General features: G+C 45.1%; 2 protein-coding genes across 3 annotated transcripts in view; both read left to right on the top strand.

The window, feature by feature from the left end:
* The window catches only part of LOC138295190 (myb-related transcription factor, partner of profilin-like), a 56,984-nt gene extending 42,397 nt beyond the window's left edge, over positions 1 to 14,587 (top strand). The window contains exon 4 of the mRNA XM_069233383.1: positions 14,253 to 14,587. Coding sequence (XP_069089484.1) covers positions 14,253 to 14,587 — 335 coding nt within the window. The remainder of the gene's footprint in view (positions 1 to 14,252) is intronic.
* The window catches only part of ELP3 (elongator acetyltransferase complex subunit 3), a 709,210-nt gene extending 683,665 nt beyond the window's left edge, over positions 1 to 25,545 (top strand). For both annotated transcript variants that reach the window (XM_069233774.1, XM_069233775.1), the window contains one exon: positions 23,488 to 25,545. In XM_069233774.1, coding sequence (XP_069089875.1) covers positions 23,488 to 23,564 — 77 coding nt within the window. In that variant the 3' untranslated portion in view covers positions 23,565 to 25,545. The remainder of the gene's footprint in view (positions 1 to 23,487) is intronic.
* Positions 25,546 to 25,965: the final 420 nt, after the last annotated feature.

The raw sequence follows: 25,965 nt of genomic DNA, 5'->3' as shown, positions 1-25,965 counted from the left end.
TGAAAAAGCCACCCATGACATGGAGCCACTAAGTGACTATGCACATAAACCACTCTGTTGTCTGAGTAGCGTGAACATGTATGTTTATTCAGCTTGAATGAGCGAATGGACATTTTACTCCTGAATTACCCAGATGCTGTGCATAACTTTCCCCAGCTGTCACTTTCCTTGTTCCACAGAATTTCCCTTCTGTGTCCCTAGCTGTTTACCTTCTGTAAGTTTCCCAGAGCATTGTGCCTCCTACCCCGAAATGCCCCAGAAACCACTTCTGTTTCCGAGCTTTAAGCTGATGCTCAACAGTTGCTTTCCAAAGCTGTCCAAGCACATGCCCAAATTCTGCCCAGCGAGATCGCGTCGCAAAAAAAGAGAAAAAGTAGTCCAGAAACCGGACAGAAAACGTGGAGCCTTGTATGTTTTCAGTACTTGGTCGCTGCACTCGAGGAGGGTTAAACACCGGAAAAGGCATGACTTATGCATGCCTTTCACTAATGAAAGCAAGCAGATTTTAAAAGGCAACCTCACCAACCAATGAAAGAATCTGACATGACATGGGCGTGGTTTGAAGCCCAAAGAGAGATTGCAATACGGGACGGAGCGCTTTGCGCTCACCCCTAAAAAGGTAAAGAAGAAGGAGAACCTCCACCAAACTAAATCGGCAAAAAATATATTCTTTAATTTATAAGTCTTTGCTTACTATTAGAATCACTATCCAGCCAAGGCTGAGAGGGCACAACACTTGAGAGTCAGATATTAAAGAATCAGCACTCTCTCTAAGATAAATCAGAGCTAGCAACGTTGAGACCACATCTGAAATGCTGGTCTACAATAAGGTACGCACTTCAAATTGATATTCACTTAAATGAGTCCCAAATCTAGGTCAGTGCTGTCTCTGATAATGGAAACTCAGTGTAATTTAAGTTCTAAGGAGAAGAATCGTTCTTATTCCAATACATCTTATTAACCAAGAAGTCATAAAATGAAGTCTGACTCCCACATCTTGTGCAAATTAAGGAACCAAACCATGCTGTATAACGTCAACGCATTTTAGGACTATAACAGTCCATCTACAGCGAACCGCTATGTTTATACAAACAAAAATGCCTCTGGGAGCTGTGCCCAGGGTCTTGTCGGCACATACAAAGTCCCGGAGGTCAGCATTTTACAATTACAAATACAAAGTTAAAGAATGACTTTTATTGTGAACACGTGCTGTCAAAGGCGGCCAGGCCCAAGCGTTAAACGTCATTCGCCAAGGGCTGTAACAATCAGTTCACAGGAGACATCTCTGTGTGTACAGTACTCGGCGGGTGGCACTGCATCTAGAAATTCTACACACATTGGGCAAATTGAAATCCAAATTTGGCCAACCTGCCAGGAAAGCTTTTTCCCCCATCAGGAATCGGAAAAATATCTCCCATTCATGCGGGAAATAGTCTAATCTGGGAAAGTTTGTTGCCTTATCTAAAATACTAAGCAAGCACAATGCATCTTGCAAAGAAGCCCAAAAGAGTTGTTTGCGGAGGGGATCACCACTTCTTCGAGAGTTCCAGGGGGCGGCGGGCAGTTTTTGAAGCACACACCACTTTAAGAGACAATTGGAGAAGGGTGGGTTGACCTAGGAAAAGAACCTGACTCGCTGCTGCACATGCCGTTGACAGGGAGTGCTGTACAGCCTAGGATTATTGATATCTATAGGATTTGGGGTAAGAGAGAGGGACCCACATTGCCCCGGTCTAAGTTGCCGCAGGAATCAAGTCTTGCAAATCGACCTTACTGACGTGGACCAGGCCGGGTGGGCTAGGCCCTCCCAAGCCAGCCCCATGGCCCACCCAAGGCCTATCACAATAAAAAACAAAAAAAACAGCCTTTTTGCTTTTTCTCACGGAGTCACCTGGGGAGCCCGTAGCCTCACTTCCTCGGTTAAATTGTTTAGCTTTTATTAATCGCACCGATGCCCTGGGATACTTGAACAGCAATGGAACCGGTGACCCCGGCTATTCACATGTGCATGATAACAGCCACCCTCGCGATTGGCATTACATCATGCTTAACCTTGGGCGTATATTTATTTTAAAAAAGCTGCGAGTGTCACACGTTTTGGTTTTCCTGTTGTGAAAGGGCTCTAGCCAGGCTTCTCTGACATTGAACATTAGTGGTGGTTCTCTTGTGGCAGGACTGGAAACAGGTGCTGCTGGTGTCCTGCCCACTCCCAATATCCCTGGTCTGATAATATTATCAAAGGAAACAAAGACACAGAAAACAGACTTTGGGACCCCAGCGACTGTGCATTTATTCACTCCCAAAACATTCTCCCTTGGCTATGTCAGTGGCTAGAAATGGATCATCGCACTGCTGTAACAGGTCCTAGACGTATGCACTTGCTACTGAAATATTCCTACAGTCTGCGGCTTCACAAGTTTAAATCGTGCTATTCATCCTTCTATTTCCGACCCAAAAGGATGAAAGTAAGCACTGCACCTTAAATAACTTTTATATCCAGTCAACCATAAAATAAATCTGAGCTGTCAGATTTCCCTGAACTTGATAGACACAGTTATTTGTGCTTCACATAATAGTGATGTTTTGAAAGGTGGAGTGCATACCTCACATTCCTCCGCTGTTGAGTAACTAGCAGCTCTGGACGTGGCCGTGTGCTTTCATTAGAAGTTTTAAAAAACACAGGGCCACAGTTTTCACAGCTGTGATGCTAAAGGTTTGAGAGCATGATCAAATATCCTAGAATCTGTTCAAAAGGAAAGGGTGAAGGGGCAAAGAGATGAGAGACGGGAGCAGTGATGAGAGGAGAGCCGAAAGATAGAAAAGATAAGAGTAAGAGAAAGGTAGTATGTAAAGCAAAAGAATGGCAAGGAAAGAGCTGGGTTAAATAAAAGGAAAATAGTCAATAGAAGGGAAAAGACAAAATGATGACTGAGAAGAGTGCCTATTTTGTGCCGGTGTTTGCCAGTGCTCGGCATTGGCAGTTCTTTATGAAGCCCTCTGTGTGGTGGCGCTGTCAGTCTTTTTTTGAAAGAGCACAGGAGCCTACGTTTTAACAATCTGATATCTGTAATAACAACACTAGTGTGCACAGGTCATTGTTATACCTTTAGGTCACCCAGTAAAGCCCAAATTGTCACATTTGTGGGAGTGATGGCAAGCGGGTGGCATTACTTTGATATTTGGCAGCTTTGGAAGGGCCTGTGTGTGCTGCGAGCAGCAGTGGCCTCTTGAGGAATAGTTTGGGGTGCGGCACTTATCTTTTGATAAACTAAGCACCGACAGGGTTGAGAAGAGAAGGCGATAAGGATGCTGTGGGAGGTGGTTGAGGGAGGGGGAAAGAGGTGTCTGATAAAGTAGGGTCATGAGTGAGGCAAGACGGAGAATGACAAGCAAAGCGTTTGAAGGGTATTTGGCAGTGGGCAGGCATCTACTGAGAGGGGAGCGATGAGAGGTGAGTAGAGGGGGAGCACTAGGTTAGAGAGAAGGCAAAGGATAACGCTGTTGGAGGATGAGTATGATGAGAAAGAAATGGTCAGAACGAAGGGTGATGAGTAAAGGATCAATGGTGGGGGAGGGACCAGAGAAGGAGGATCATGAGACTGGAGGAGATCGATAGAACAAAAGGGACAAGAAGAGAGAAAGAAAGAGAGGCTAGTGAGACTGGGAGAGACTAGTGGGAAATGGGAAGAGAACGTGAGTCAACAGCCTGCAGGTTACAATTTTGGAGAAACAGTTCATATTTGATGTAATCACATTAATTATAATTTCCTCCCAGTTCCCCTTAATATACATTCCGCTCAAGAAACTGACAACCAAATTTTCTTTGAGAAAATACCCACTCAGTGAGAAGTCCAGTCCTCAACCTTAGAAGCTCTACTACTCAGTGGCTAGCTAAGGGTAGAAACGGGCACACATTTGCTGTTTGGTTGGTTCTCCTCAGGTTGCTAACTTTGTCTGGTCTTCCAGTTGTTATCACCATTTTTGGAGTAAATGTGCAGCAGAAGCCACTATCCACAACTTTAAAAGTCACACTTCCCCTTACTGTCTCTTTGAAATGCTAATTGCGCCCAGATCTTTGTAGATCTTGTGCATGCTCATGAGAAAAGCTGATATAATACAGGCCTCGCTGCTGCTAGCATTCAGAGGTTGAGAGCTACCAGTGACAAACTCATCCAGGGAAGCAGGAGGATACGCACCTGTACACCAACACAAGTGCAGTCATACACGCTGCTAGCAGATCAAGCCCCCTTCCTTTCAGTGTCCCCCATGTGCAGCAACAGTGAAGGTGATGCTGACTGGAGACACTAAAGTGGAGGGAGAGGCTGGGAGGTGGAGAGATGAACAGGTGAAGCAAAGTAAGGGGAGGCCGATGGGTAGGAGTTAGGCGGGCAGAGAGGTGTGTGACTCAGAGGGGGGATACTGAGGAAGAGAGGGAAGGTGGTGGGTTGGAAAGACAGAGGAGGAGGGGGCAGAGATTGGGAGGAGGGGAGGCCAAGCGAGAAATGTGAGCTGGAGACAGAAGGGTGAGGTGGAGACAGAAAGGTGAGGTGGAAAAAGAGGAGGTTGATGCAGAGTAAGAGGGTGGAGTGTAAGCAGAAGGTGAGGTGGAAAGAGAAGGCTGAGGTGGAGAGAGCGAGGAGGGAGGGTAAGGCAGACAGAAAGGAGGGTAAGGAGAAAGGTGGATGAGGTGGGGAGAAAGGGTGAGGCAGGGAAAGAGGAGGGTGAGGTTGGGAGAGAAGAGAAAGTAATGGATCCGAGAATGAGGTGGTCTACAAAGGATGGAGTGCGAGGTAAAGAGGGCAGAAGATCCCATTGGTACTAAGCCCCAGAAATACGGAATAAAATTATTTGGCACAGTACCGTATGTTCCTCATCCCCCTACAAACTATCCCTGCATGTCCACAGCGAGCAATCAAACACCTATTTAACGCTAGGTAACCCTGTTCATCATCTTGGCCCACCCATGCTTCTTCATAACCTCCCAGATCCTGAATCCTGGAACCGGGTCTGATGCAGACTGGCATCAGGTTCTGTGCCATATTCGCCAGAGCTTGAGGAATGCGCGTCTGAAGCTATTCCAGTCTAACTACGCCCACCGCAGATACCGGACATGCTCACAGGTGCAGTGTCCAGCGCTGTGTCACGCGCATGCCCCTGCTGGCGGACTTTTACCGCGTGACACTGCAGTGCGCTGCTCTGTGCTCTTTCTGGACACCTGTGACTGTACGGCGCAGGTAACAGGTAGACACCACACCAACGCCCCAAAAACATGCCTGCTAGGCCTAACGCACCGCCCTAAGACCGATGAGGCAGAGAATAAATGTGTAGTCTTCGCATTTGCTCTGGCACAACTAGAAATCGCAATAAATTGGAAGGAGGCCTCTCCACCCTTGACGTTTGCCTGGAACCCAGAGCTGTGCCACTGGGCATGGGCCGAGGACGATGTGATGCCATGTCTCTGCGACCGAGCCTCGGGGTGCACAGATCACGGGGTGGGTCGTCATACTGCTAACAGTGGAGCCGTGACTGTCGCTGCCCGGTCTTGCCCCCCTGGGGTCTCCCCTCGTGGACCGGCCACAGCGATGGCCGTGGGGGAGGCGCGCCCCACTTTGTTGACCCCTCCCCGGCTGTGCTTCTGGCTGCAGGCGGTGCTGGACGGCCCCCACCCTGCTCTTCAAACCCCGGCGCACGCAGCACCCGCTACAGACTGGATTGAACAGGATGGATGGTTGTCGCCTCGCCCCTTTCTGTAGAGTTGTTACACACATGTTCAACCGATTCTGAATGTTACACACTGCGTAATGTATGGTATTCTCGCCGCATCACTGCTTGTGCCGATGTGTTTTTACACACGGTTTGTAAGGGATCTTGCCTATTGTCTTACTAAGTAGGCAAACGCTTAAATAAACAGCAATTCAAAAAATCCCCGAAGAAGCGCAAAGCTTTCCAAAATGAACCCAGCCTTCAAAATTCATCAGAAGGAGGATCGTGAGCATTAAAATGGGCAAGGTATTCTCATGAATGACCGAAACATGTATGGAACATGCATTGAAACGGACTCCTTATTCTTTACAGGAATACCTTTAAAGAATGATATATAAACAGCCGAACACTCCCAGGCAGATGCAAACATATATCTTTCCATAATATGAAGCCCCAGAAGCAGATGTTTAATTTTTTCATTTTTTATTTAATACCAACATAAATGTATTTATTCCACATTGATGTTACAGTTTGTTATCTCTAGACAGTTTATCTTAAATCATGCAGGTGCCTTTTTACGTACTTTTGTGCACTTGTGTATGCTTTCAGATGTTATACACTCACTTTCCTCATGCCCATCACAAGATAGCCATGCCCCTGCAGTTCCAGGGAGTCCTTTTTTGTTCGTTCCCTGCCAAATTAAGACATCCTTCACACTATTTATCTGGTCACTGGTCAAATAGTACATAACCTCCACTATTTAGTCGGCGTCTGGATAAATAGTGAAGTTTCCGATGTTTAGGCAGCCGTGGGCTAACTTCCAGCGATCATCTCCTAGTTAAGTTCCATAGAGGGAAAACGTACACTGGGGGTCTCTGGTGAACTGTGTCCGCTCAGTGTCCTTCCTTCAGGCCTTGCACAGATGCGGGTCTCGCTGCATTTAATTAATTCCATTTACACTGCATTTAAAGTTTATTTAAGTGAATTCAATACAAAGTTTTTGAATGTGTGAGTTTCAACATGTATTTGCAGTAATTAGGGCCTGAGATATCGAGGCAGCTGAGCAAACCAGCAGGTGCAGTTTGCACCCCAACTGATTTATGAAGAGAGCTTAATTCTGCGATGCAGATGATGAACTAATTAACTGGACTACAGAATCTGCATTCGCTGGAGGCAGCAAAACCTCCTGCCTCAATAATAATTATGAGGCAAGAGACATTTTGCCGCCATCAGTGCATTTTCATTTCTTACATGTGCATATTTTTTCCTGGACCACCAGCCAGAACGCACAAGCTGGAAGCTATCCTGTGAGGGTAGCTTCCATTTTGAGAAGTTCTCAGCATCCCAAGGCTGACAACAGTAGCCTTTCAGTGGTTTGCAAGCACAATGGCGGTTGCACACCACTGATACATAGCATTACGACTGATACATAGCATTACGACTGATACATGGCATTACGACCGATACTTAGGGAGGGAACGCCCTTTTCATGTGCCGTCATCTTTACGAGTTGCAAAAGCATTTTTTGGGAGTCAGAAAGAAGTTTGATTTGTGCACTAGTGAACAGTTTTCATCTGTGCACTTATTCTAAAGGAGTATTGAATAGAGAAGGCTCATTCGCTGCATCTTCGGTGAGATCGAGGTGACATATCTGAACCTGGTATCCAGAAGCTTTCTGCCTTTGCTGCCCATTACACTGCACCTGTGAAGTGCACTTACATCTCCTTGTGCCAGTGAGAACATGCTCATCAAGACTCTGAAATAGACAGTAATGAGATCAGCAGATGTTTATGCCATTCATTCTGTGCTATTCATTTCAAGGGTTTGTCCTCGCAGTATTCAGAAGTTAGGGCTCTCCAAACGTGGAAAATAATTGCCCATTTTAACAGACGGTGAAATGATCCTTATTTGTTCCATGCTTCTGTTGGAAGAACTTGAGATGTATGAAAAGAAGGCCGCGTGTGAGAGCGCGCCATTGTAAGGATTTGTTGGTTTATTGTGTCCATCTTCTCTATGCGCCCCCATGGAAGGATCTATCTTCCCAGAACCTGTGCTTGATTCACAAAGCTCACTGTTGAAAAGTCACAAATTTGCTCCCGTGGGACTACGCCATGCTTTGAAGCAAATCCCAGAAGTACTCCTGGAAATATGTAGCAGTTACAGATTTCCTGAAATGTACAATTGTAACAATTCTGCATTTTGATTTCCCATCAGAATAGAAATTCTGTAAGTGTATGTGTGAAACATATCTGTTGTTGCAAAGGTATCTTCCGTTTTATTTACGGGAGAAATATATTTACATGTCTAAGCCCCTGCACCCCATGTAAATATGATTGTTTTCTATTCCCTTGTCCACTATGTAAACACACTTACTCAGGGGCGTAGTTAACAATTGCGATTTGGGGGGAGGAGATTTTGTGAATCTCAAATTTCCTAACTAAAAAAGCAATGGACCTCAGGGTGAATGTTGTTCGGGCGTGGATTTTTCCCATGAGGTGCTGGGTCAGTACTAATTTGCAGTTGGTGGGTCTCCATGGCTCATTTAGAGGTTGGCGAACAAGTACTCTGTTGCAATGGCAGCGGAGTACTCTGCTTGCTAAACTCAAGTTTCGTCTGCCAATTTAGAGTCGGGTGGACCCCAGGTTTTACGCCAACAGAATACATTTTACTCTGTCAGTGTAAAACGTCCTTCATAGCGGCCCGACCAAGAAGGTGTCATGAAAGTAATCTTTATGTCCCCCCCACCCCCCTGTTTAGAGTGGACAGTAAAATGTGTTTTTTATTTTTTAACTGTCTCTGCCAGATATATCCTGGTGAGAAAGAACAGTTACACAAAGAAAAGTAAAATGTGTTCTACACTGTGGGCAAACCTGGCGTGGGAGTTATTAGGTTTTTTTTTTTTTTTTCCAAAAGAAACTCCTGCTTTTCGAGTTTGTTTTTGTAAAACAAAAAGAGTTTGACAGATCAATCCATGAATCTTTTCCTACAATGACAGGAATCGTCATGACGCCGGTTTGTGCCACTGTATACAGATGTCCTATGAGCTGGAAGACATCTCTAAATTTGACAGGCAGAGTAAAGGGAGTAAATTTCTCTGTCGCCCTGCCTGCCCCCTTCTCCGTCTGCTAAATCCTAAACCAGGTCCACTGTCTGAAATGGCAGAATGGGTCAAAAAAGGTTTGGCATGCTACCCTGAGTGATTCCCAGTGGTGAGACTACTTTCAAGCATTCATCTCATCACCTTTCAGGTGTTTTATTGCCAGTAATTTGCATGGAAATTGTAGACTGGCACATCTTTCCAAGCCCCCCCCCCTACTGCTAATGTTTGTGAATTCTAAAACGTAGTACATGTGCATCCATTTAAGGAGTGCTCCTGTAGGTACTGATTTGCTACTTTTTAGTTCAAGCATAGCAGCGCGCAAGTGCTGCTTTTCCGATGTGTTGGTATGTATCTGGGCATTTAACAATGCCCACCGCACACCCATCACTACCACTAATTTGTGGGCTTGCCCTTAAAAAAATCCTTTGATGACATTGGTAAATAGTTTGTGTGTCCCTCCTTGGGGAGGTTTTGTTACCACTTTGGCCATCGCCCCTGTTAAATGGCTAATTCCACTTTTGCCAATAAGTTTGACTGCGAGCGAACTTCTTTTTCCATTTGTGTCTCTCCTTAACGCTGATGCTCATGACGGCCGTGGCGCTGGGAATCAGCTCGCTTATGTCAACTGTTTTTTCTTTTCATTTTCAATTTATGTGGCACGAAAAGTCAGATTAGGAGTTTACAACGCTAATAGCTCTAACACAAGCAAATGCGATACTTATTGCATTGCTAATGCTTGTTTGGTAAACTGATCACTAAGGGGCGTATTTAGAAAGAAGTGGCGCGAAACACTGCAGCAAGCAAAGTTGCTGCGCCGTGTTGCATCACCTGAAGAGGAGAACTTCTCCATAGCTTCGCAGAAATGGCACAGTTCTGCTCTTCTTTTTGTGTGCTGCCGCACGTTGGGTTGCCTAGCGCCAATAGTGTTTGTATAATGGTCAGTATACATTTTATGCAAGAAGGGGTATCGTCCTGCACAAAAACTATGCTTGCAGACTTTTGAAATTGGGTGGTTACTCCTTCCTTTAACAGGGGCAAATGTGTGCACTTCTGCTATAGGAAACTACCTATAAAGGATATGTAAATGCCCACTGTTTGAGCGTTGGGTTTTCCTCTACTTTTGCAGGATGGCTCATCCCCTCAATCTAAATGTTTTAATTGAAGTAATACTTCTGTCCTGATGTAAGCTCAGCATTCTTTAGTGTACCTAATGAATCAAAAAAAGTCCACCAATCTTGATTTAAATTTGTGTTTGCAAAGTGCTTATCTTGCGTAAAATGTAGGTGTGCAGTTGCAAAAATACTTTGTGAATCAGACCTTATAGCATGATTAAAAAAGAAATGAGGAAACTTTCACTCACCAAGGTATTCCTCAGGATGTCTGTCTTGTAGCTTGCGCTGCTGTACCAAAGAATGTGACCCCCCCTAGACTCTACTGATTCTTCAAATTATGAAATACTTGTGTTCTTTCCAACTTCTCCTTTCCATGGATAAACTGGTGTCTTGTTTTAGGACTCGGAAACCTATTGTCTATAATATAGTGCTTCTTTAACCTGTGGTCTGCAACTCTTACTCACAAGGTCTATGAAATGTTTAGAAAATGAAAAATATTAGTAGAATAATATGAAAATATATAAAAATATTCATATGAAATTTTAAAACACTCTGTAAAGGTCAGGGAATTTGAAAATGGAGACTGAAGGGCCCCCACGCCCTATTACAAGTTTTCCGCTGGCATGACCTGGCTGACTGACGGAAACCATGAAATCGAGCGTTCCCGCCGGTCTGACAGGCTGGAACTGTGCTTAAAGGAGCGAATGCTATCTCGTAGCACGGACGGGCAGCAACCAGCACCCTCGAAATGCACACTGTCTGCAAATGGCATGGGCAGTGCAGGGGCCCCCCGTTGCCCTCTGCACTTGTTCTGCGCCAGCCTTTTCATGGTGGGGAAACCGCCATGAAAAGGCTAGCGGAGGGCAAGGCTGTAATCAGCAGAGCGGCGCTGGCTGATTGCATTCAAGACCGCCGACACCCCATTGGGATCTAGGTTCCTGGTGGAGACGGCGGTCTGATAACGGTCTGACCACCAAACTTGTAATGTGGCGGTTGGACCGCCACCGTAAGGCTAGTGGTCTTGTGACCAACAGCCTCATAATGAGGCCCAGAAACTTATATTGGTATCCTTATCTTTTTTGGTGGAAGTAGTGCATAAGCAGAATGTATTAAGGGGGATAATTGAAACACTCAGTGGAAGCACTTGTATGCACCGATAAAAAGAAAGGATGCATTATGAGCAAAAAAGACAAAGCAATATGCTTATATAAATAAAATCACATTTTGAAAGCACCAACATTCGTAGTAAAATTTTAAAAAAACGATTTTTGTATATTTTTTGGCGAATCGAATAAATATTTCATAATTTGTTTCATGTGTAGTCGTGTGTGTATTTTTGAATATTCATTTGAAATTCAACTGATAGAAATTGCTTGGACGGGGAGCTGTGACGAAGTCAAAAGGTTAAGAGCCTCTGGTCTAATATATTGGAATATTCACATATAATGGTATTTTGGTTCACCCCTTGTTCTTGACTGAATGGCTTTTTTTTTTGTCTATCACATTTTCTTGCTTCTTACTACGTTTTAAATAGCGATTCTTTGTTAGTGATTTTAAAGAGTATAACCCAATGATCAGTTAACAAACAACCAGCAGACCTTACTAGTGTTTTTTTTAGTGTTACAGGTGAGCGCATGTGCTTGCTGTGTCTCCCTCCTGTGCTGCAGCCTCCCCTCCCCTTGTTGTTGCTTCCTCCTCCCCCTGCAGCTACTCCATGGCTTTACCTAGCCCTCTTTGTCTGGCATTTTAAAATATTTTTGTTTTTTTAAACATTTGCCTCACTTCTCCCCCTTCCTCTCCCCGTCATGTTTTTTTTACTGTTACATTTTTCTGGTCGCTGCTTTGTGCTATTGCGCCTCTCCTTTAATTTTTCATGCACTTTTGTGCATAGTTTTTTTTTTTAATATACTGCTCCACAATTGATGTCCACCAGTTTGCAACTGTAAATTATAAACAAAAATAAAAATGACCACTGCATCATGCAGAATCCATTCGTAGTGATGCGTGCTGTCAGTGGCCGTGCAGGTCCCCTCTCCCACCAGTAGTGAGCCGGTGCACATGCACACTTCTGAGTAACATCTGAGTTGCATCACTTACCAGGAAGACACTACATTAGTCTTGTGTAACAGGGACTCACAGAGCCAGAAAAGACTGGAAACTCCATCTTTCTCCTTAGGTTCGTTTTATGGTTTTGCAGTCTGCTCTGTGGATTTTTTGGGGGGCACTGTCGTCCTGGGTCCAACTGGTTTTGCTGTGTACACAAGTCCCTAAGGGAAGAACCGCTTCGGAATGTGTAGCTGTCGACACATAGTAAAATGACAGTGTCTATTGTGCAGAGGTGTCATTTATGTTTTCGTGCTTGCCACCCTGCTGGTTTGCAGACCCCTACTATGCAGTAATTAGGATTTTTGGACTGGGAAGAGAAGTACCCATGCCCCCTAGTGTAATGTGAAAAGTTATCTGTGCTTAAAACACACAGCCCTGCTCTGCACCATGCAACGTACTGCCCGACGAGAATAGCTGCAGGTGACATAATGGGCATTTTGTCCTGGGGTTTTAAACTGACGAATAGAGTGTGTGGCGATCTGGCCTGTGTTTTTGCATTTTAGAGCGTGTATTGCCTGTCCTTTGGCATGTGAAGTGCGCCTTTGCATGGCCTTGTGGTGTAATCAGTGAGTATCTTTGTACATAGTACAACCCAGCGAGTTCACTGTGTTACTACTGTGAGCAACGAGTGGACAGTTTGTGCTGGGGGTTGGAGGTGGTATCGGTCTTAAAACTGATAGATCAGCATAGACAGGATAAAATGTGCCCCATGATTTTTGATCGTTGGCCCGACCTTGTATGCTGTGGTTTGCATACAATATTGACTTTTGTATCGACGATTGTCCTTGACACCTCCTCCATCCTTATCTCAGTGTTTGCAATGAAACCCTAGGCTCTGAGAATATCCACTCTCCACTGTGACGTCTGGTGGATTTTGAACACGTGTTTCGGACCTCGCTGGCTCCGCGACGGTGGAAAACGCAGGCTCGTCGGCCATATTAGCAGCCGAAGTGATGGCGAGTTCTAGTCGGGTCAGTGGCTGCTGCTTTCATCACCTTGACATGAACACTTGTTTGAGGAAGTTCTACCCAAGCACGTGGAGTCTGCTCTCAGCCATTATAAAGAACAGCTGCATGTACCACAATGGAGGCAGCTTCAGATTATAAACCCCCCAAAACAAGCCAGCGGACAAACCACCAAACATGTCATACATTTGTTTAGACATTTTAACTTAAGGGATGCAGTTTGAGCTGTAGCAGTGGGGTTAAGAAACCAAGACAGTTGAGTTCCTTCACCGTTTTTGAAGAATATTATTCATACATATAATAGTAATTAAATGTATACCTCTTTTTCTAAAATACCAATATTTGGTTTTTCTCTAAGCCAATAGGTTGGCATTGTCAAAAGGCGAGACGATTGGCTTTGCCATTGCTTGTTCTGCTTAGGGGGACGATTTTTTACACTTCAGACTTCACCTAAATTGCATATTTGGTATCCGTTGTAGAATAGGAATGCCAGGGAATACGAGTCTTTGAAGTTAGCAGTTCTAGTTAAACCACCCTTCCCTGGTTAACATTTAATAAGGGAAAAATTAAAACGTAACCTAGACTGCTTTGTGTGTGAAGTACACGTCCTTTCTTTGAGCACTTCTACAGTGTCGCTGAAAGTATTCTCTTGCCGTCCTCTTAGAGGTGAGGTCCACTCTGCTTTGGCTATGGGATTGTTTTACATTTAGGACAAGTGGGCTGGAAAATATCCCTCTGTACTGATGGCAGGACAACTGTGTGCACTTAGTGCAAGTACGAGCAAGTCATCTCTAGACCAAGAGTGAGCACATGCTTGGTTTGCAGCAAAAAGGTAGAATTAAAGAACTGAAGTAACACAAAAGAAGGATAAAAAAAGAGTTAAACTAAATGAACGTGCAGTAGAATATGTGAAAGTGTTGTGGAGAAAAGGCTTGGGTGTTTTCATACAGTGGTGTATTCAAGCCACCTGGAATGGCGAAAGTTGCAGCCTTTTCCTGCCATGAAATATGGAGGCCCACATCAGTGCCAGTGCAAGTTTTTTTTTTTCCACTCAAGGCAAAATGATATTTCATTGTGTGGTTGCTCTTTCCTCGGACAACAAGACCATTTGTTGTATTGTGGTGTTCCATAGTGGACTTCTATGTCAGCTGCCTATTTTGGGTGGCCTTACCTTAACACCAAAGTGTATCATGTTATTTATTTCTGGCAAGCAAAACATTCACCATGTTTTCTGGGTGCATACACCCTATTTTCTTGGTGCAATAGAAAAAGTAACACAACTTTGTAAGCATATAGAATGTCAGGAAAATTATGAAACAAACCCGAGTCGCCTTGATCCAGTATTAAAAGCAGAATATTTTGTTTCCTCCGGAAAACCTCGAAGCGAGGACGAATACCGAACTCCAACAGAATGTTATTTCAGGCCTTTCCTGCTACCACAGAAAAGCCCTGTCACCAAAGGTTACACTCGTGGGGATTTATATCAACCATCTGTTGTGCTTAATAAAAGATGCCGACACAGCTTGAAGAAGGATCGCAGGTTTATTCATGGAGAAACGGCTCCACGCAGTACTCCCTCACCAGCCAGCCATAGCAACTGACCAGCAACGGAATTCCTGCGTAGCACCTCGTGCCAAATTCTATCCATCTCTACTCTCTGCAGTCTCCAGATTTAGGATTCAGGAAGGCCTAGATAGCAAGCATTGCTAAAATCCAGTTTGGAATTGATAGCCAAACTTACATCTAGTGCTTTCAAATAAAAGCAGATAAAGGACGGATTTTATTCATTATTGTCACCTGAATAAAACAAGCAGTGGGTGCTGCCTTAATTTGAGTTTTTCGACAGATCTTTTTATCCCCAAACTTTTAACCTTGTCAATGGGAGTTATCAAGGCTCCCAAAATCAGAAGTCTGAGATCCTCATTCCTTATGGCGGGAAGTGCGGTTCTGTCCCCAAATTACACTTAAAACCCTTCTGGCTGATATCAAGGAGATGCTTCTCTTCCAATCATCCAGATGGCCTCCAGACACGAAACATTTTATCTCTTTTCGCTACTGATGGTGATTTGGGCGTTTAGTTTAAAAAAAAGAAGACAATGTTTGATTTTTAGGGTGCAACTTTACAGTAGCAGAAGCCCATCTTTTAGGAACCTTACTGTAAGAGAAGGAGTTAAGGATTGAAGTAATCAGTCTAATAATAAAAGGAGCAGTAGATTTAAAAACCTTACCTGGATAGACAGCTTATGGAGAATCCAAGTTCAGTCCAGAATGCACTGTAGAAATATCGTCAGAAATTGAGAGAAGAGAATTCTCCTGTTTACTGGTGACGACATACCACAACAAGAGGGATGCCCCAAGAGAAAATGTTTTGCTGGGGGTTGGCAAAGCCAGTAGGCCTGGCTTTAATGTGCTAACACATTCAAACACAGGTATTCGCAAATGTACTTAAATTGTTGTGCACCGTCTTTGTGCAACTTGCCTCTTTCTTTGCCTTTTTTGCACTTAATTTATATTCCTCAGTCTTGCATAGGAACACAGCAGCATTGCAGGCTTGAGGAATTTGTAAAGGAGAGCCCTTACTAAATGTTGCAACGTCATTCCTAGTCATTACCATTGCAATGCTAACACTAGAATTATGTGGTACATATGTGTGGCTATGCTAAGGAGCCCAAGGATGGAATGTGCATGAAGATTGAACTTCATTGTTAACTTCGTTGTTAATTGATCAAACAATCCAAAGAGTAATACTTCAAAGGATTTCTTCAAAGAGAGGCCAAGAATTGATTGGAATTCTACTGCGTTCATCTTCATAATCTCATCTGTTATTTCCTCCATAGTGAAGATGAATCTAAAGTAGTCGTTGCTCCTGAATTTACCACATCAAAGAATGTATTCATTCATCCAGCTGGCCAAGCATCATTCCCTCTCCATTCACTTGTCTGTGTGTGTGATTTTATATGTGCTGTGTGTGTACCACCCTGCCTATATATGGCTCCATGTATGAGTAGTATCTGTGTGTAAATGTACCTCAGTCTTTGTGGGTGCTTTTGTGCGTTGTTTGTGTGGGTGTGTATGAATGCAAATATATATGAATCTATCCCTATACGTTTATTGGTTTGTGTGCACTGCTACCTTTGTGTACAGGGATGCCTTTATGCCATGTGTCCTATACAGTGTATGTCTGTTAATCTTCGTGCATGGGAGCCTGTCTGTTGGCCTTTCATGTGGGTGTAATCATGTATTTTGTTCTCTGTGAATCACTAGCCATTTGTCTTTGTCTATTGGTCTCTGTACATAGTGTCTGATTGTCTTTTGGTCTGGGTGCCTCTACTTGCATTTAACAGTATATGCATAATATATCTGCGTTATCCATCAGTTCACCCACCCTTCAACCCCTATGTATGTCTGTGTGCCCACTTTTGTGTTCTCAGACTGCACATGTATTTGGGATGTTAACAGTGATATCATGTATAAGGTCATGAGCAGTGTGTGGTGCAGCATGTGCAAAGGTATCCTTAGCTAACCATACGCGGACCAGTTTCAGCGGTTTTTAAGTTATACTTCATAACCAGGTCTTTTTAACTCTGTGTATATTAATGTATCTCTGATATTTGAGTGGTAATCACCACTGGTGCCTGAAACTTTAGCCCGTGTGACTGATGTAACCATTCTTCATTGTCCAAATCTGTAAGTCTCGAAATCAGAGCTATGGTGCGATGTAGGGGTCTAAAAACTGTAAATGTGTTGTCTATGGTCTGAGATTGTCATTAGTTCACCCTGCCTCTCCCCGCCTCTTCCAAGGAGCTTCTCAGTCACAACATCTAAGTTGGAATCTGTTCAGAAAGGCCAAAATAAAAAAAATAATGGAAGTAACATGTAGAAATGAAAGAAGCAATGAGATCCAATAGGATATGTAAGACTGCATTTTCTGAACTGCCTGAATCATGTGTGGATATTTATAGACAAATTGTTCTGGAAAATTCACTTTTGTCACCATAATTCGAAATTTTCTTAGAGCAGCTAAGCCGTAAGGTGGGCCATCCTTGATTGGCATTCTGTGAAATTCCAATCCTATCGCTTGTAGCAATTTTATATGAAAGTAGTGCTGTACAAATGCCCTATTAAATCAAATTTTTGCCAAATGCTTTACTTCATCTAGTGTTGTTTCCTTCTCAACACCAACCTATGCTGTTTATATGAGTTGGCATATATGTGTGGGTGGCACATACTTATACCTAAGCCAACCCACTGGCTTTATGAATGCTTGTTGACCCGTCTATCTGTAGTACATATTGGTTCTCCACGCTTCTGAGCATCTGATAGAGACTTCTAGTTGCAGATTCCTTACCTCGGAATTTCCCAAGGCGTCAGACTGGATCCGGAGATTTTTCTTCGAGCAATACCCTTGCGCATCGTTAGGTGGCGTCGGTCGACTCCGCTGGCGTCGTTGGTGTCATAGTTGCCGTAATGACGTCGGGAGTAGTACATAGACGCCGCCTCAGCGCAGTGACGTCAGTTCTTTTCTTTCCGCTCCATGCACTGATCTGGAGAGAGCTACCCTAGTCATTTTGTGACTGCTTCAATCTTTTTGTTGTATTTTTGGTGGTTTTGGTGCATCAAGATGTCCCCGAAGACCGGATTCAAACCTTGCGAGGACTGTCACCGCATGATATCAGTGGCGGATCCGCATCGGGTCTGTTTGTGGTCCCTGGAGCACGACCATGCACCGAAGACGTGCTCTGAGTGCCGGGCCATGCACCCGAAGGCCTTGAGGGAGTAGTCCCTCAAGCTTATGGCGGCCCGGCACTCAACTCCGCATCGGTCCTGGTCTCGCTCAAGAGGAAGGTTTCGAGACCATTCACAGAGCCACCACCACTCCTCGTCCTCTAAGTCTTCGGGTCAAACTAAGAAGAAGTCAAAGAAATCTCGACTTCACCCCGTCGCTCGGCTGATGTGACGTGGGAGGAGTGTCGACGCTCTAGGCCTCAGTCCACAGAGCCTACTTTTGGGTCCGCTCCGCTCCTCCCTGAGTTTGCGGGAGCAGCAGCGACCCCTGCCCAATTAAAGGAATTCTGTGAGGCCATGCACCTCATTTTTGGGCCGTCCAACCCCGCTACGGCGCCTTCGGGCCCAGGGGTTCGGATGGAGGGCCTTCGGGTTCTGCACCAGCGGCTCTGGCTCCAGCCACCGAGGTCCCCTCTGGATCCGCTCCCAGATCCGTACCGACACCGGTCGTACAATCGAGAACTTCCCCGGCGCTGCCGACATCGGTGGTGCCCACTATCGACGTCGACCCAATCCTGATCCCTGACGACTTGGAATCGGAACAGCATCGTCTGACGCTGCCTCCTTCTTCGATGGGGTCTATTCAGCCCAGGTTGGATTCTGACCCTTATTCTTATGGTTATGAATGCTCGGAAGGATTTCAGGGGTCCCTGGACCCTTATGAATACCAAGATGAACCTAACATGAACTGGGCACAGGAGTTGGACAAGAGCAGTGGTCTGGATAACTTTCTAGATGCTGGCATGCTGTCTCCTCCTACCGTGGCTACCGCGGAGGGAGCTACTTATTCCATGGTGGTCAGTAGGGCGGCTGAGGCCCTTGACCTTGAGCTGCCTACTGTTCATGTCAGGTCTAATCTCCTGGTAGATGGTGCTTCAACTAGGGGCTTCTACCTCTGAGCCTCTTCTTCCATTCAATGAAGCCTTCACTGATGTCCTTGAGATTGCTTGGTCCAGACCCAACACAGGGGCTCCTCTGAACAGGACAATCGCATGCCGCCATCGGCCTGCCCCGAATGGCCCTAAATTCCTGTCCAAACACCCCACGTCTGAGAGTCTTGTTATCCAGGCAACCTCATCCTCTGGCGCATTCCCTTCCGCACCTCCGGATAGGGAATCAGAAAGGCTGGACCAATTTGGGAAGAAGATATTTTCGTCCTCCAGTCTAGCGCTGCGGTCCGTGAACACTGCATGCTTTTTGGGCCGGTATATTCACTCTCTTTGGGATATGGTTGCGCAAGTCTTGCCGCAGATACCGGAGGAGACCTGTGCTATCATCTCCCAAGCTGTTACTGATGGGAAAGACGCAGCAAAGTTCACTATCCGATGCGGGCTGGACACAACTGACTCTCTAGGTAGATCGGTCGTGATGATGGTGGCCATAGGGCACCACACCTGGTTAAGAACATCTGGTTTCTCATGGGATGTCCAGCAGACCCTTTTGGACATACCCTTTGATGGCATCCGTCTCTTTGGAGACAAGGCGGACTCGGCACTTGAGAGGTTCAAGGACTCCCAGGCTATGGCTCGGTGCCTTGGCCTTTCGACTGCCCCTTTTCCCCCCAACAGTCTGCCTTTTGCCCCTTTCCTGGCCTCGGAAGGGGCTCCCTGTCGCATCCCTTTCCCAACCACCTTACCACACATGCGGTTCCGCCCATGCGTGGCTGGGGACGGCAAATCCCATGTGGCCATGGGACAAGGAACCAGAGGCCTGCCCAGTCTACTCCTGCCCCTGCTGCAGCCTCCAAACCCTCTTAGTCCATCCCCCCACTCCGGACCAGTTGGCGGCAGGACCTGCCCCACTAGGAATCCACCTGCTCCCTCCCCTTCGAGACTGCCCCACCAGCCATGCTTCCATCATACAGGCGTATACCAAAGAATCATTTGGCACTTCTGCGCCAAGAAGTCATGGCTCTCCTGGCCAAGGGAGCCATAGAGAGGGTCCCTGTGTCAGAAATAGGTTGTGGTTGTTATTCCCGCTACTTTCTGGTGCCCAAAAAAGACAAGGGCTTATGTCCTGTCCTAGACCTTTGGGCCCTCAATCTCTTCCTCAAGAAGGAGAAATTCAGAATGCTCACCCTGGCTCAGGTCCTGTCTGCCTTGGACCCAGGAGACTGGATGGTAGCGTTGGACTTGCAGGACGCTTATTTCCATATCCCCGTCTTGCCTGCCCACAGATGTTACCTACGATTCGTGGTAGGTCACGAGGACTTTCAGTTTACTGTGCTCCCCTTCAGCGTTACCAGTGCCCCTCAGGTGTTCACAAATGTGATGGCAGTGGTTGCAGCTCATCTGCACAGGTTGAACTCGAGGACTGGCTGTTGAAGGCAGACTTGCCCCAGAAAGTCGTCTCCCACCGTCATACTACGCCGAAACTCCTGCACACACTGGGGTTCACTATAAACCTGCCAAAGTCACACCTGACTCCCTCTCAGATGCTCCCTTTCATCGCAGCTGTTCTGGACACAGTGCAGTTTTGGGCCTATCCTCCCGAAAAGAGAGTCCAGGATATTCAGGCCATGATTCCGATCTTTTAGCCTCTATCTTGGGTTTCGGTGAGAATGACTCTGAGGCTGCTGGACCTCATGGCCTCCTGCATCCTGCTAGTGACACATGCCAGATGGCATATGCAGGCTCTGCAGTGGGACTTGAAGTTCCAGTGGGTGCAGCATCAGGGAAATCTCTCCAACATGGTCCAGATCTCGGAGGAGACTGCGAAAGACCTGCAGTGGTGGCTTTCAAATTGGTATTGGGTCAACGTCAGATCCCTCTCCCTTTCCCAACCAGATCTGTCCATAGTGATGAACGCGTCACTTCTGGGATGAGGCGGCCACAAGGAAGAAGCGGAAAGCAGAGGCCTCTGGTCTCCGGCGGAGTCTGGAATCCCTATCAACCTTTTGGAGCTCCGGGTGATCAGGTTTGCATTGAAAGCATTTCTTCCCTCTCTCAAAGGGAAAGTGGTGCAAGTGTTCATGGACAACACTACAGCCATGCGGTACTGCAACAAACATAGCAGAGTAGGGTCCTGGACCCTTTATCAGGAAGCGCTGCACCTCTGGACATGGTTGGCAGATACTGACATCACCCTGGTGGTTCAACATCTGGCGGGCTCTCTGAACGTCAGAGCAGACAAACTCAGCCATCGATGCATAGCCGATCACGAATGGCATCTCCATCCGGAGGTGGCACAAGTTCTTTTTCAGCAGTGGGGAGAGCCTTGGTTAGATCTGTTCACCTCTGCAGATAACGCGCAATGTCAGCTCTTTTGCACGTTAGAGTTTCCAAGACGGCACTTGCTCGGTGACGCTTTTCATCTCCAGTGGACCTCCAACCTCCTTTACGCCTTCTCGCCTATACCACTTCTGTCCAGAGATCTCAAGAAGATCAAGAATGACCGGGCCCAAGTAATCTTGGTGGCTCCGGACTGTGCACAGAGATTATGGTATCCAGAGCTACGGAGCATGGCCACAGATCCTCCACTCAGACTGCCCCTTCGGGAGGATCTTCTGTTGCAGTAACAGGGGACGATTCTCCACCCAAACCTGTCCAATCTCCCTCTTCATGCGTGGAGATTGAGTGGCGGCAGTTGACGGCTTTTGACCTTCAACCCAAAGTCTGTGATGTAATCTTGGTAGCCAGGCGACCCTCCACCAAAACGGTATACGCCTGTTGTTGGCATAAATGTGTGGCATGGTGTACCAACAAATCTGTTGATCCTCTCTCTGCACCTCTTTCTGAGATCTTTTTGTTCATTCTTTCTTTGGCCCGGCAGGGCTCTGCTTTGGACACCCTTAAAGCTATTTACCAGCTATCTCAGCCTTTCTTAGGCTGCCTGATCAGCCTTCACTCTTTAAGTCTCCTATTGTTAGTAGATTCCTTAAGGGTGTCACCCATTTATTTCCTCCCCATCTGTTTATCATGCCTAAGTGGGACCTCAGTCTTGTCCTTACTTACTTAATGTGTGCTCCCTTTGAGGCGTTGCACAATTGTCCCTTACGGCTCCTTACTTTCAAAACTGTTTTTCTTGTTGCCATCACTTCTACTTGCAGAGTGAGTAGGCTTGAGGCTCTATCTTCTAAGCTCCCATTTTTGTTTGTGCACTCTGACAAAGTGTTGTTACGCACTAGGGCCTCATTCCTTCCCAAAGTAGTTACACCTTTTCATGTAGGCCAGTCCATCACTTTGCCTACTTTTTACGCACCTCCACATCCGTCTCATGAGGAGGAAAGACCACCGCCTGGATCCAAATCGAGCATTGACGTTCTATCTCAATCGTGCTAAAGATTTCTGGGTGGACGATCAACTCTTTGTTGGGTATGTGGGTGCAAAGAAGGGGAAGGCGGTGCAAAACGTACCATCTCACGATGGGTCCTTCTTTGCATCAAGATGTGCTGCACTTTATCAAAGAAGCAACCCCCTGAGGGCTTGCACGCTCATTCCACCAGAGCAACTGCTGCTTCCACAGCGTTAGCACGCGGAGTTCCGGTCCTAGATATCTGCCAGGCAGCAACGTGGGCATCCCTGCTCATGTTTACTAAACATTACCGCCTGCACAGTCAGGTCCGTAGGGACGGCTACTTTGGTTGTTGGGTCCTGCAGGACTTTCTAGTATGATCTTGGTTCGCAGCCCGCCTCAGAGGATGGCATTGCTTGGGTATCTATTCTATGGTAAGGAATCTGCCACTGGAAGTCTCTATCAGATGTACAAGTTACTTACCTTCGGTAATGATATATCTGTTAGAGACATATTTTAATTGCAGATTCCTTACCGACCCGTCCTTCCTGCTTGCAAACTGATTTCTAGGGACAGGGCTTCCCCCTTCAGGGCCTTAGCTCTGGCGCACCAATTTCAGTGTTCTATGCAGCTCTGCGGTTTGGTGTGGAAAGTTGTGAAAAGAAAACTGACGTCACTGCGCTGAGGCGGCTTCTGTGTTCTACTACCGACGTCATCACGGCGACCACGACGCCAGTGATGCCCACGGAGTCAACCAATGCTACCTAATGACGCGCAAGGGTATTGCTCGAAGAAAAATCTCCGGATCAAGTCTGACGCCTGGGGAAATTCTAAGGTATGGAATCTGCAACTAGAATATGTCTCTACCACATATATTGTTACCAAAGGTAAGTAACTTGTACTGTAAGACGTACTTTTTTCTTTTACTGAATTTATTAAATACATTCAGCACAGGAAGCCAGGTAATTGCAATGTGAAGGAGCCCGCTGCACCCATGGTTTTAAGAATAAACATGATGCAATCTCAAGTACCATATTTGACTAAGATTTCACTTTACTTGTGGTAAATTTAATTAGAAAGTCTTTTCTTTGGTAGAAAATCCTTACATGTGAAATTGAGCATTTTAAAAAGTACATACTTAAAAATAAATTTATAAAAAACAGTAATGCATAAAGACAGATCATAATTCTTAACCGATAATATAGATAACATTGTCAGAGTAAGAAGTTTCTTAACATTAAATGAGGTTTCCAGGTTTCGTTCCCTGGTTTTCCACCTTAGGTTAAGAAGCTTGTGTCTGTTTTTCTGGATATTTTTGAATACAGTAAGAAGAAACCGTGGAAAAGAAATATTATGTTTGAAGTTTGGCAATAGATTACTAGCCATAAAATCAGAACATTTCAAGACGTGTCCTTTCTTTGAAATCATTTAACATTTGTTATATTTTTGTTTTTATAATATTTTTGTATGTGTTTTGTTGTAGGTGTTGGCACCAGGAATTACTACAGAAAGATTGGCTATGAATTAGAAGGTCCCTATATGGTAAAAAGGTTGGACTAGCAGCAAGCAGGGAAAAGCTGGTTAATGGACAGCAAGCAAAAAGAAGCCAGCTAAAGAACAGCAAGCAAATAGAAGCCAGCTAGAGAACAGCAAGCAAAAAGAAGCCAGCTAGAGAACAGCAAGCAAAAAGAAGCCAGCTAGAGAACAGCAAGCAAAAAGAAGCCAGCTAGAGAACAGCAAGCAAAAAGAGGCCGGTTAAAGAACTGTAAGCAAAATGGCTGGCTAAAGAACAGCAAGCAAAAAGAAGCCGGCTAAAGAACAGCAAGCAAAAAGAAGCCGGTTAAAGAACAGCAAGCAAAAAGAAGCCGGTTAAAGAACTGTAAGGAAAAGGAAGCTGGCTAAAGAACAGCAAGCGAAAAGAAGCCAGCTAAAGAAGAGCAAGCAAAAAGAAGTTGGCTAAAGAACAAATAGCAAAAGGAAGCCAAGGAAAAACACTTTTCAGTTCTAGGTCATTTGATGGAGTGAAAACGACGCTCAGGGACACACAGACCTGGGCCTTTATGCTTTGTATACATTTGTATTTTGACAGGGGCACCTACACTTCAATTACTTACAATACCTTTCCATATTTCAATATCAAAATGTATTATAGCATATGCCATCATTTAACAGAACCCAAGGTCTCCAAGGTAAAGCCCAAGTACTTAGTGATCTGGTGGTAGGTGCTTGCATATAGGCTTTGCATGATAAATGCAATGTTATTAGAGAATATGGGAAAACGGAGCAGTATCGCCGGGGTCCTGCTGGGTAAGAAGCACAGGAGATTTGTCAATGTTTTCTTAAAATGCGCAGTGATGCTATTTGTGCTGCCAAAGAGTTGAAATCAGATGTGAATGTTTTTGCTTACTCAATGTAACTCATGGGGGAAGCTGGTAACATAAGACCCCGCACAGTGAGGAGCCTTTATAAACGGCACATACTTTTATTAAGACCAAATGGGTCCATACAAACTTTAAAAAAAATATATCCAAAATAAATCCCAAAACTACACATACAAGTCCATATTACGCCATTGCCAATTATAGAACTTAACTACACTTATAAACTACACAGGCACTCTTGATTGCCATCCACAATCTCCCTGGAATTCGTGTTCTAGGATTGATGGTGTGCAGGATCAGAGCTACCTTTGTCACCGAGTCAGTTTGAAGACACATAAACCCATTGAGCTCAGGGTGGCCTGAGGTGGTCTAACAGTCCATTTTTGCTAATTTACTGTAACACTTTGAAGTTTTCAAGGCTTCTTTTAAATTGAACGAGCTTATGCTTTCGCAGTCCAGCATGTCATCTCCATATTAGACAAGAACCTTCTGCAGCACACTATTTACCGAGGGAATCTTTCTACATCTTCTATAGGCAGCACTGATTATGCCAGACTGGAGCTTCTGTTGAACAAACCAAAAAAGTGGTATGCGCACCATTATTTTGTGTTTGTTTACCATTATCAAACAAGAGCAGCTGCATCCTTTGCCAGTAGCAGATATATTTATACTTGTTGTCGGATTTATATTTTTCTCATTAAAAACTCAATAAAATAAGTATTTTGATCCACCACTTTTCTTTTTATTACATTCTCCATTTAGATGTCTCCATCTTCTACTTCAAAAGCTCAGTGATACTTTTCCTACAGTAGGTTTACAAAACTGAAATGAACATTACTGTGCAATGACAGCTAAAAATTCTGAGACAAAGTTGAAGGCGGCCTGCCACCAAGATAAATTGGTGCCTTCAATCTCTGGATATGCTTGGCTGCTTCTCCAGCGTTCTGGCGTTTGGTACTGTGGGAATGTCTTCAGAGACTGGCAGATTCTGACTGACACATGGACAACTTGTCATTTCTATTCTATGCAAAAAATTGCCAAAACGTTTCAACTTGATAGCTAATTAAAGGCCATCTTGTATTCCTGAAATGGGGATCTAGCAAAGAAAACCATATGTTGGTTCTAATGTCGACAAAATAAAGGTTAGCACTTGTTTGGTATCAGCTTTTCTTTTGAACTTCTGTGATCTTTTGCAGGAAACAATTTAGTACAGTGGTTCCCAACCTGTGGTCCGGGGGCCCCTTTGCATCTGCGAAGCCTCCTCAGGGGATCCCCAATTGCTTAGAAAGTTCAATAATATTAACAGATTTAGTCCCCAGCTTTCAGTAATGACTCCGTGTGTGGTCCCCAGATTCCATTAATGATTCAGTGGGTGGTCCCCAGAAGTCAAAAGGTTGAGAACCACTGCTTTAGTATACTTTTTATATCCTAGTTCAAAAACAGCTCATGTCCTCTTTCCAAAATGCACATCCGGGATTGGCACCTACCTGATGGTAGGCATGTACATGATAAATGGAATTGCTCTGGTGCAAAACCTTATGTTTTCCCATCACACAGGACTGGGAGGCTAAGGAAAAAGA

The sequence above is a fragment of the Pleurodeles waltl genome, chromosome 5 (genome assembly GCF_031143425.1).
Source record: "Pleurodeles waltl isolate 20211129_DDA chromosome 5, aPleWal1.hap1.20221129, whole genome shotgun sequence".
Taxonomy (NCBI): domain Eukaryota; kingdom Metazoa; phylum Chordata; class Amphibia; order Caudata; family Salamandridae; genus Pleurodeles; species Pleurodeles waltl.
Note: the sequence above shows the minus strand (reverse complement) of the source record. Positions and strands in the feature narration are given on the sequence as shown.